Consider the following 10,619-nt stretch of genomic DNA (forward strand, 5'->3'; position numbering starts at 1 on the left):
AGGTGTGGAGGCATGTGCCTGTAGTCCCAGCTACCTGGGAGGCTGATGCATGAGAATCGCTTGAATTTGGGATTGAGCCACTGCACTCCAGCCTGGATGACAGAACAAGATTCTCTCTCAAAAAAAAAAAAAAAAAAAAAAAAAAAATGTAGCGACCTGAGGTAGCTGGCCAAAGTAGAGGAGCCCCTGGGGGAAGTCTAGAAAGCTCCTCATCAGGAGAGTTAAACTGGCAGGAATGTGCTGAAAGTTGGCTGAACCAAGTACTTCAGGGTGGAGAGGGACTGAAGCTGAGGAAAGCAGCAGACCCAGTGATAATCTTGCACACAGGAATATAAATGCAGTGACATAAACTCCAAACTCTCAGGATGGCAGGCATGGTGGCTCATGCCTGTAATCCCAGCACTTTGGGATGCTGAGGCAGAAGGATCTCTTGAGCCCAGGAGATTGAGACCAGCCTGGGCAACATAACAAGACCTTGTCTATACTAAAAATTAAAAATATACACACATATATATATATCTCTCTCTCTCTCTCACTGGCAGAGCACGGTGGCTCATGCCTGTAATCCCGGCACTTTGGGAGGCCAAGGCGGACAGACCCCCTGAGTTCAGGGGTTCAAGACCAGGCTGACCAACATGGCGAAATCCTGTCACTACTAAAAATACAAAAATTAGCTGGGCATGGTGGTGCATGCCTGTAATCCCAGCTACTCGGGAGGCTGAGGCAGGAGAATCGCTTGAACCTGGGAGGCAGAGGTTGCAGTGAGTTGAGATTGCACCACTGCACTCCAGCCTGGGAAACAGAGCGAAACTCCGTCTCAAAAAAAAAAAAAAAAAAAAAGACTCTGTCTCAAAAAAATAAAAATAAAAAAATTAGCTGAGTGTGGCAGTGCACACCTGTGATACCAGCTACTTGGGAGGCTGAGGTGGGAGGATCACTTGAGCCCAGGAGGTCAAGGCTGCAGTAAGCCATGATCGCACCACTGTACTCCAGCCTGGGTGACAGACCAAGACCTTGTCTAAGAAAGGAAAAAAGAAAGATGGGCCACCCACAGTCGAAACGGACCCTGGGTTTCTGAATGACACACCGAAGTGCACCAACGGCCACACCAGCAGCCCCACTGGAGTCTGTGTGGGGCCCTCTTGCTACTGCATCAGCAGCATACACTGGGGTACACCCCACAGTATGTCCACCACCTGTGTAGGGAGTGGGCAAAGTAGAAGTTGTTGAAATGGAAAGTCACAAAAAGAGCAGAGGTGAGACTGCAAGACCATGAGGACTCACATTTGCTGGCCTAGGCTAAGGGCCAAGACTGCCACAGTCTACCTTACATTTCCATTTGATGAATTCTAGCACTCCAAGTTAGGGTCACACTGGTGGGCTCTTCCTACCAAATACTCAGGTCCAGGGCTTTTCTTTGGACTACATCTTTTGCCCTTGGTGTCACTGACTTCAAGAGACCTAGAGAATCAAAACTCAGATTAGGGTTCGGCGTGGTGGTTCATGCCTGTAATCTCAGCACTTTGGGAGGCCAAGGCAGGCCGATCACTTGAGGCCAGGAGTTCGAGACCAGCCTGGCCAACATGGCGAAACCCCGTCTCTACTTAAAATACAAAAAACTAGCCAGCCATGGTGGTTAGCGCCTGTAGTCTCAGGTACTTGGGAGGCTGAGGCACGAGAATCACTTGAACCCTGGCGGAGGTTGCAGTAAGCTGAGATGGCGCCACTGTACTCCAGCCTGGGTGACAGATAATCTCAAAAACAAACAAATAAAAAATACCTAAAAACTCAGGTTAGGCCTGCTCTGCTTTTGAAGGTTTTTCCTGCCCTGGGGCCTGAAAAGCACTTGTGGGGCTTAGCTCCTAATTTGGCAAGGTTGGAAGAATCTCCAAGCACTCACAGCTGAATGAAACATCACTGTACCTCTTCAGGCACCAGACTGCCAGGCCTGATCCAGAGGGAGAGAGAAGGCCTCTACGTGGAAGACCCATGGCCTGCTCCCACCAGAACTCTGAATGCGTTTCCAGAGGGCCCAGTGGATCTCCTGTTCCAGAGATGCTGTAGTCCTGGAAGAACGTCTCCCTGCCTGAGTCCTTAGGGACAGAGCTGGGGAGCCTCCATTTCCCACATAAGCTCTTTCCATTTCATTTCCATTTCCCGATTATGCTCTTTCCATATCATCCCTTGTCTGTCTGTTTTGAGACAGGGTCCCTGTCGCCCAGCCTAGAGTGCAGTGGCGTGATCATAGCTCACTGCAGCTGCGAGCTCCCAGGCTTAAGAGAGCCTCCCACCTCAGCCTCCTGAGTAGCTGGGACTACAGGCTTACGCCACCACGCTCGGCTTATTTTTTGTTTTTTGTTTTTGTAGAGATGGGGTCTTGCCATGTGGCCCAGGCTGGTCTTGAACTCCTGGCCTGAAGTGATCCGCTATCCTCTGCCTCCCAAAGTGCTGGGATAACAGGTGTGAGCCAGCACACACCCGGCCCTGTTTTATCACTTTCTTCACTCAATCCCCTGAGAAAGAATTATGACACCTAGACCAGGAAGCACCTCTGCACCTTATCTCGGACCCAGGATTCTAGGCTTCAGGGTCTCTCGTTCTGTTAAGAAAACAAGATAAGGACTGGGGCTGAGCGCTCACGCCTGTAATCCCAGCACTTTGGGACGCTGAGGCAGGAGGACTACTTGAGCCCAGGTGTTCAAGACCAGCCTGGGCAAAAAGGCGAGACCCTGCCTCAAATAAAAAATAAAATAAAATAAATAAAAAAGAAAAGGAGGACTGGTTTGGATCAGGGAATCTGGGGAAGGAGAACTAGCACAGACACGGGCTTTGGTTAAGCGGTCAGGTCACCTTCATAGTGCTACAAGAAGCCACTACATGCCCACTTCCTCCCCACCAATAGCCCAGCTCCCGGTAAACGGTCCATGACGCAGCTCCTCCAAGCAACAGCGTCTCACCCTGATCCCTTACTCCTCAGAACTATTTACACCTCCCCCATCATGAAGGCCCCTTTTGAGAGAGTGGTTCCTGAGAGCCGGGCCCCACGAGCAAGCCAAGCTATATTCTTGGCCTCCTGCAAAGACGCCCCTGTCCTGTAGCCCTCTGCGCGGACCGCGGGCACCCCCACTCCTCCGGAAAGAAGTACCGTAGACAATACTCAGGGGAAGTCAAGCTCAGCGCCCCCAGTCTCCTCCCCACTTCGGCTCGGCCCCATATCTCCAGGACAAGGCGCCAGCAACGGAGCCACAGGCCGCACCAGCCCGTCTTTGATCCCGGATATTCGGAGTCAGGGCCTCCGCCACCCACTCCTAAAATCGGACCCTGGGTTGTGGGAACCCAATTTAGGAACGCAGGAAGGTGCCGGAAACTTCCTCAAACGAGGCCACTCTAGGAAATTGGGAATTTCTCATATCGTTAGCACTCAGTCGACGTTTATTGGTCTAAGAACCAAAGAACCGGAAGATGCCCTTAAAAAACGTGGCGGCACTCTAGCTTCAATCGGTTGCCTCAACATATCAAGAAACCTGGCATTGTATGTGGCCCTCAAAAGATGACGCCACCCAGTCCACCATGGTTCAACGAGGACTAAGACATCTGCCCTCAACCATCATGGCGGCGCCACTCAGTTTGGCTTCCTGCCCCTAGGGATGATGGCCGCCAGGTGGCTTCACTTAGTTTTTCACCACCCCGGAAGACGGGGACCGGCGATTGGGCGGTGTCCAGAGGCCCCGATAAGAAGGCCATCGGCGGTTGGGCAGCCTTGGGTAAGCTTGGTTTTAAAGGAGCCGGAGGTGGGAGCTGCGGAAGACCCGGGATCCACGGGAGGCGGCGGTGAGCAACGCTTTGGGGAGGGCAAGGAGTGGCTGGAGAGGGCGGGGGTGGGGCGGGGAAGGAAACTTCTGAACCATCTGGTCTTGGGCCGGGGGAGACCGCTGGGCGGGGACGCAAGGAGGGAGGGGGCGTTTGTGGGCGGGACCTCCCGGGATTGGCGTGAAGGGGGTATCTGCTTGACAGTGGATCCCTGGGGATCTAGGCTGAGTTCGAAGATGCTCCAGCTCGGGCCGCCCCTGTCTGATAGGAGCTTTGCGGCGCCGAAGCTCACAGGGGAAGGAGAAGCCTCGCCCGGCGTCTGATTGGCGGAACCGCGCTGTAGGATTCTTTCCTCAGGGATCCAGTCTAGGGGATCTGGTGGGAGGGAGGGTCGTCGATGTGTGGAGTATTGCTTTGGAGTCCTCGGCCACTCGCTGTGAGAGGAGGAGGATCACAGAGGGATCCAGCGGAAATAGCCTCCCAGGACCGGGATCCCCGTGGATCCCGGGGCACAATCTGCAGGGACAAAGGCCTCAGGAGGCTCGGGCCGCGGGAGAACTGGGGCCGCTGCATTCTGGGTTCTGGCGGCAGGTGCCAGGCAGGGCGCGAGTGATCCGCTGATCGAGGCGGTGGCAGCGGGAGGACACCCGCTCCGGGCGACCGACCGGGGGCGCCCTTTCGCGCCCCAGGGCTGCGGCCGCTGGGCTACGGGGAGCCGCGGGCGGACCATGAAGGGCGGAGCCCCAGGGAAGGGGCCAACCCTCACCCCCCGCTCCCCCGCTCCCCCCTTACCCCAGGCCGCAGCCTGGGATTCCCCAGGGACCCCCTGGAGCCGCCGCGTCTCCCATGGACTTGCCCGGGGACCCCAGGTGAGAGCGCACCCGGCCCGCCTGTCTTGACCCCGGGAGATGGGGATCCTGGCGGCCGTGCCGGGAAACTACAGAGCCAGCGACAGGTTCGGGCGACAGGTTCGGGCGACCGTCCTCTGCTTCTTTCACCCTCCAGCCCGCCTAGCCAGGCGCGTCTGTGCCGCCAGCCTCTGACTCGAGCATTATGGGGAGCCAGGAGCCCGAAACGGCCGAGGCTGCAGCCCCCGGGGGCCCCTTCTCCCCTGGAAAAGGCCTCTCGGCGGGTCCTGGCCGTGGTGCTGGAAGATATCATGGCTGTTCACATGGTGAGCCCCCTGAACCGAGAGACCCTCTATTCTCCCCTGACTTTCCTCACTACCAAACTCGGGCCAGATCGCTACTGAGGATAACTGAAGTCCAAATCCATCATTGTTGTACCCATCCCTCAGGCAGCCTCCCTCATGCTAGAGTCCTGCTTGGCTCCCACTTACTCCAACCTAGAATTGGGCAGTGCCCGTTCCCCCCACCAACCTTTTTGGGATGGAACCACATCCCTGTAACTCTGAGAAACTCTTCTTCTTTTTTTTTTTTTTTTTTCTATCTTTTTTTTTTCTATCTTTTTTTTTTTTTTTCTGTAGAGACAGGGTCTTGCTATGTTGCACAAGCTGGTCTCAAACTGGCATCAAGTGATCTTCCCATCTCTGCCTCCCAAAGTACTGGGATTACAGGCGTGAGCCACGGCGCCGGGCTGAAACTCTTCTGCTTTCTTCCCAGCCCAGCCTCCTTAGGAAGCAGGCTGAGGTCTTTGACTCCACTGCACAGATAAGAAAAACTGTGGCCCAAAAAAGGCAGTGACCCACCCTAGCTCACCCTGTCTGTTTCCCTAAACAGCGTGGGTGAGATTACCCAGGTCCCACACCTGCAGTTTAGGACTCTTAATATCTGGCCCCTAATTCAGTCCAATTCATCTCTTCTCTGGGGATCCGAGTGAATTCTAGCCCTAATCTCTGTTATGTTTGTGGCTCAGGGCACTGTTAGGCACAGGGAGACCTTGTCCCATCCAGCCTCATTCCATCACCTTGCTCTTGACACCTCTTTCTCTTCCAGGGCCCCGTGGTACCCTCAAAGGAGACCTCCATCCCACAGCACCACAGCCGTCAGGATCCTGTCCACATGCAGCCTCCTGCCTCGCCACCCCGGCAGGCCGGGTGGTCCTCGAAGGCCAGGTGAGCATGGCAGGATGGGGGTAAACCAAGGGCCCAGCTGAGCCCTTCTAATCTTCCCGTTCCCTCCCTAGGCCTCCCGATCCTCTGTGTTTGTGTCGCGAGCCCTTGAGCCGCGTCCACCGGACCTCTTCCACCCTGAGGCGGCGATCAAGAACAACCCCTGGCCCAGAGGAGGGCCCTTCACAAAAGGTGGACCAGGCCCCCCAGCCCACCCTGGTGGTGATGCTGGAAGACATTGCCAGTCCTAGACCCCCAGCTGAGGTATGGGAACTGAGGGTATGGATATCAAGGGTTCTACTGGGTTCCAGCAGGGATAGAAGAAGGGTGGGAGGCCTGAGTCTTAGGTGGATTTTTCTTGGGGTGAGGAGAGTGGCATTTTAGGTGGCAGGCACTACCTGAGCAAAGACTATATAAAAACCTCTTTGGCATGAACCCAAGCAGGTATCTGGGAACTGAAAGAGTCAGGATGTGGGGCACTAAGGAGGCTTCCCTGCCTCCCCACAAACATTCCCCTATTTTTATCCAGGGCTTCATTGATGAGACCCCCAACTTCATCATCCCAGCACAAAGGTGAGAGAGCTGGAGTAGGGATTCTCAAAGGATCCAGGCAACAGCCATCATCCAGGTAGCCAGAGCTAGGGGCATCGGGACTGATTGATCCAATCCTTCCTTGTGACATCTTAAAAAGTCTTAAGGGGCCAGGCACACTCACGCCTGTAATGCCAGCACTTTGGGAGGCCGAGGCAGGAGAATCGCTTGAGCCCAGAAGTTTGAGGCCAGCCTGGGCAACACAGTGAGGCCATATCTCTACAAAAACATTGTTTTGTTTATTTATTTGTTTATTTTTGAGACGGAGTTTTTGCTCTGTTGCCCAGGCTGGAGTGCAATGGTGTGATCTCGGCTCACTGCAACCTCCGCCTCCTGGGTTCAAGTGATTCTCCTGCCTCAGCCTCCCCAGTAGCTGGGATTACAGGCATCCACCACCATGCCTGGCTAATTTTTGTATTTTTAGTAGAGACGAGGTTTCACCATGTTGGCCAGGCTGGTCTTGAACTCCTGACCTTGGGTGATCCACCCGCCTTGGTCTCCCAAAGTGCTAGGATTTACAGGTGTGAGCCACCAAGCTCAGACAAAATATTGTTTTAAATTAGTTGGATGTGGTGGTCCTTGCCTGTAGTTCTAGCCACTTGGGAGGCTGAGGTGGGAGGATTGCCTGAGCCCGGGATGGAGTTCAAGGCTGCAGTGAGCTGAGATTCTGCCCCTGCACTCCAGCCTGGGCCACAGAGCAAAGCTCTGTCTCAAAAAAAAAAAAAAAAAAAAGAAGAAGAAGAAGCCTTAAGGGATAGGGGAGTTGCTGGCTCAGGTGGGATACCTGGAAGTTCCCCTAGCCTTTACTTTGCCCTTCACCCCAGAGCTGAGCCCATGAAGACAGTTCACCAGCCAACACCTCCACCCGGGGACCGAGAACCCCCATTCCAGCCATCTGCTCTGCCTGCAGACCCTCCAGAGAGCCCACCACCAGGTAAGGACTTGGGTAGAGATCAGATGAGACTTGGGGGTCTAGAACATCCTAGTTGAGCTTGGAAGTGTCAGGTACAGAGGTGGGGATAGGGCTTACCCTCCCAGGGCAGGGCATGGTATATGAAGATGGGATGATGATGTCAGAGACTTGAAGCTCAATTCTTAAATGCAGAACTTACTGTTTTAGGGGTGGGCTAATTCCTCTGTGCACAAAGTTGAGCATGCAGGGAGGGGCTGAGGCTACTGAGGAGGGGCTGAGACACTGCAGCCAAGGAATATCCACCTGTGACCTCTCCTTTCCTCAGCCCCAGATCCTGCTCTGGAGCTCCCATCCACCCCACCACCGTCCAGCCTTTTACGCCCCCGCCTCAGTCCCTGGGGCTTGGCCCCGCTCTTCCGTTCCGTCCGCTCCAAGCTGGAGAGCTTTGCTGACATCTTCCTCACACCCAACAAAACCCCACAGCCCCCGCCCCCGTCCCCCCCAATGAAGCTGGAGTTGAAGATCGCCATCTCAGAGGCTGAGCAGTCTGGGGCTGCTGAGGGCACTGCGTCTGTCAGCCCCCGACCCCCCATCCGCCAGTGGCGGGCTCAGGACCACAATACCCCAGCACCTCTTCTTAAGCCCTCTCTGGGCCGAAGCTACTCCTGCCCTGATCTGGGGCCCCCTGGCCCAGGTACCTGCACCTGGCCACCTGCTCCACCCCAACCAAGCCGGCCACGGCCGCGGCGGCACACTGTGGGTGGTGGGGAAATGGCCCGAGCCCCGCCACCCCCTCGGCCCTGTCTCCGGAAAGAGGTCTTCCCTCTCGGAGGAATGGGAGCCTCCCCTTCTCTCGCCACATCTTGCTCGTCCACGGCATCCACTTCCTCCTTCTCCGAACCAGCAGAACCCAGGTAGTGCTCTCAAAAAACCCCCCTCGAAGCCTAGCCGCAGCCTGGTCCCAGCCTCCTTCCCTGAGTATCCAGTGGGCAGGAGACGGGGGATAATGCAGTGAATCCTGTTTGTCCCTGAGCCTTGACCTTCTTGGCAGGTTGGGTTCAACCAAAGGGAAGGAGCCAAGAGCCTCAAAGGACCAGGTGCTTTCAGACCCTGAGACCAAGGTAGGCATTCAGATTGGGTAGAAGAGACTAGTGGGGGCCTGAGCCCATGTCACTCTTTCACCCTCTGCCCCATTTTTGCAGACCATAGGAAAGGTTTCTCGATTCAGAATACGCAGAACACCAGCCCGTCCTCAGCTAAACCTTACACCAATGGGACTGCCTCGACCAATCAGGTGAGGGGATCATTGGGCATTGATCCGTCTTGGCCACACAGATGCAGGCTCATGTCCCCTGAAGTATAGCTTTGTCTCCCCTCAGGGAGCACAGTCCAGTCTGAAGGATTCAATTGGGCGTGGGCATGGTTTGTGCTCAAAATTGCCTGTCTGCCATATGTAGCACTCCTGGCCCTGACATGTCCCAGAAACTGAAATACAGACCAGGCCTTACCTGTCCCTTCAGGCCCCACTGGCCCAAGGTTTCTCAGTGGCCTCTGCTCTTTGCTTACAGGTTGAACAAGAAGGAGTTCAGCTTGGAAGAAATTTACACCAACAAGAATTACCAGTCACCCACAACCAGGAGGTGAGACACTTGGAAGGCTTGAGGGTGGCAGAGGGAAGTCTGGAGCTATGGGGCATGCTGATAACCAGCTCCTCTCCCTGCCTCGTCCAGGACCTTTGAGACCATCTTCGAGGAACCCCGGGAGCGCAATGGGACTCTGATTTTCACCAGCTCAAGGAAGCTCCGGCGGGCTGTGGAATTTCGGGACAGCAGCCTTCCTCGATCACGACGGCCATCCCGTGGGGTCCGGGCTGCAGGGGGCAGGACTGTTCCTCCCCATGTGGCCCCCAGCCCTGATGTGGGCCCCCTGCTCCAGCAGCGGCTGGAGGAGCTAGACGCCTTGCTCCTAGAGGAAGAAACAGTAGATGGGGAGCAGCCCCACTGGACCTAGGTGCCCTATCTGTCATCCATTCTTAAGGGATGGGAAATCTCCCATGCAGTTTTTTTTTTCTCTATATTTCTAGTAAAGTTTTCGATATGTTTCTGATTCTTTTGTATCTCTAGCTGAGTTTAAGATTGATTTGGCTGATGTTTCTACGTCGACCCCCAAAGGTCTGGGAACTGGGACTGGTGCCAGAGATGGTGACAGGCGTTGGGTATAGAGTACAGGGAGGGGGTGGAGTGGTCACTTGAGATATAGATAGATAGATAGATAGTTAGATAGATAGGAATGGAGTTTCACTCTTGTCACCCAGGCTGGAGTACTGGAGTACAATGGCACGATCTTGACTCACTGCAACCTCTGTCTCCGGCATTCAAGCAATTCTCCTGCCTCAGCCTCCCAAGTAGCTGGGACTACAGGCATGCGCCACCACACCCACTAATTTTTGTATTTTTAGTAGAAACAGGGCTTCACCATGTTGGCCAGGCTGGTCTCGAACTTCTGACCTCAGGTGATCCACTCGCTTTGGCCTCCCTAAGTGCTGGGATTACAGGCATGAGCCACCATGCCCAGCCTAGAGATATTTTCTTGATTAGAGGATTCTCCTGTGTGGAGGGACACTTCTGAAGCAGTATCAGATGATACTGTGACCCTAGACCCTGGTCTGGGTTCACCCAATTCATTTATATAGAGACTGAAAGGCCTATAGTGGGTCAAGGCCTTGAAGATCAAGATGGCCCTGAATTCCTACTAACATGCAGGTCAGGACCTGCTGCTGGATTCAAGAGCTAAGGCAGGCCAGGTGCGGTGACTCACACCTGTAATCCCAGCACTTTGGGAGGCTGAGGCAGGTGGATCACAAGAGGCTAGGAGTTCGAGACCAGCCTGGCCAACATGGTGAAACCCCCGTCTCCACTAAAAATATAAAAATTAGTTGGGCGTCTTGGTGCATACCTGTAATCCCAGCTACTCAGGAGGCTGAGCCAGGAGAATCACTTGAACCCGAGAGGTGGAGGATGCAATGATCTGAGATTGCACCACTGCACTCCAGCTTGGGGGACACAGCCAGACTGTCCCCCCAAAAAAACAAAACAAAAAGAGCTAAGGGTAATGGGCCATAATGAAGCACTCACGACGACTGTCATAGGTGTTTGACCCGCACATGTCCCTGCAACAGGGAATTAGTCATTTTGTGGATGAGGAAGCAAGGCAGGCATGTCAGCGCGCTGTCCA

General features: G+C 54.7%; 1 protein-coding gene across 4 annotated transcripts; it reads left to right on the top strand.

Annotated features, from left to right (window-relative positions):
• The first annotated feature begins 3,802 nt into the window (after positions 1-3,802).
• On the top strand, positions 3,803-9,491 carry PRR14 (proline rich 14). Of its 4 annotated transcripts, XM_074026944.1 has the most exons (13): positions 3,803-3,831; positions 4,608-4,679; positions 4,816-4,984; positions 5,297-5,459; positions 5,766-5,884; positions 5,956-6,145; positions 6,411-6,454; positions 7,297-7,406; positions 7,711-8,299; positions 8,437-8,506; positions 8,588-8,679; positions 8,954-9,025; positions 9,116-9,491. In XM_074026944.1, exons 5-13 carry the CDS (start codon positions 5,832-5,834, stop codon positions 9,393-9,395), a joined length of 1,500 nt encoding a protein of 499 aa, XP_073883045.1. In that variant the 5' UTR covers positions 3,803-3,831; positions 4,608-4,679; positions 4,816-4,984; positions 5,297-5,459; positions 5,766-5,831; the 3' UTR covers positions 9,396-9,491. The 4 variants fall into 4 exon arrangements, with proteins under 4 accessions (XP_073883045.1, XP_073883044.1, XP_065392949.1 ...); XM_074026943.1 differs by lacking the exon at positions 5,297-5,459 and having other exon boundaries at positions 3,803-4,149; XM_065536877.1 differs by lacking the exon at positions 5,297-5,459.
• The last annotated feature ends 1,128 nt before the right edge of the window (positions 9,492-10,619 follow it).

This window comes from Macaca fascicularis, chromosome 20, assembly GCF_037993035.2.
Source record: "Macaca fascicularis isolate 582-1 chromosome 20, T2T-MFA8v1.1".
In the NCBI taxonomy this organism is placed as follows: Eukaryota; Metazoa; Chordata; class Mammalia; order Primates; family Cercopithecidae; genus Macaca; species Macaca fascicularis.

Bases quoted from the DNA above. Each gene is read 5' to 3' on its own strand.
- PRR14 (XM_074026943.1), top strand. From the start codon at position 4,657: ATGGACTTGCCCGGGGACCCCAG. The intron at 5,885-5,955 runs GTGAGCATGGCA...TTCCCTCCCTAG, and splicing joins GGGTGGTCCTCGAAGGCCAG to GCCTCCCGATCCTCTGTGTT. The intron at 8,507-8,587 runs GTAGGCATTCAG...CCATTTTTGCAG, and splicing joins TTTCAGACCCTGAGACCAAG to ACCATAGGAAAGGTTTCTCG.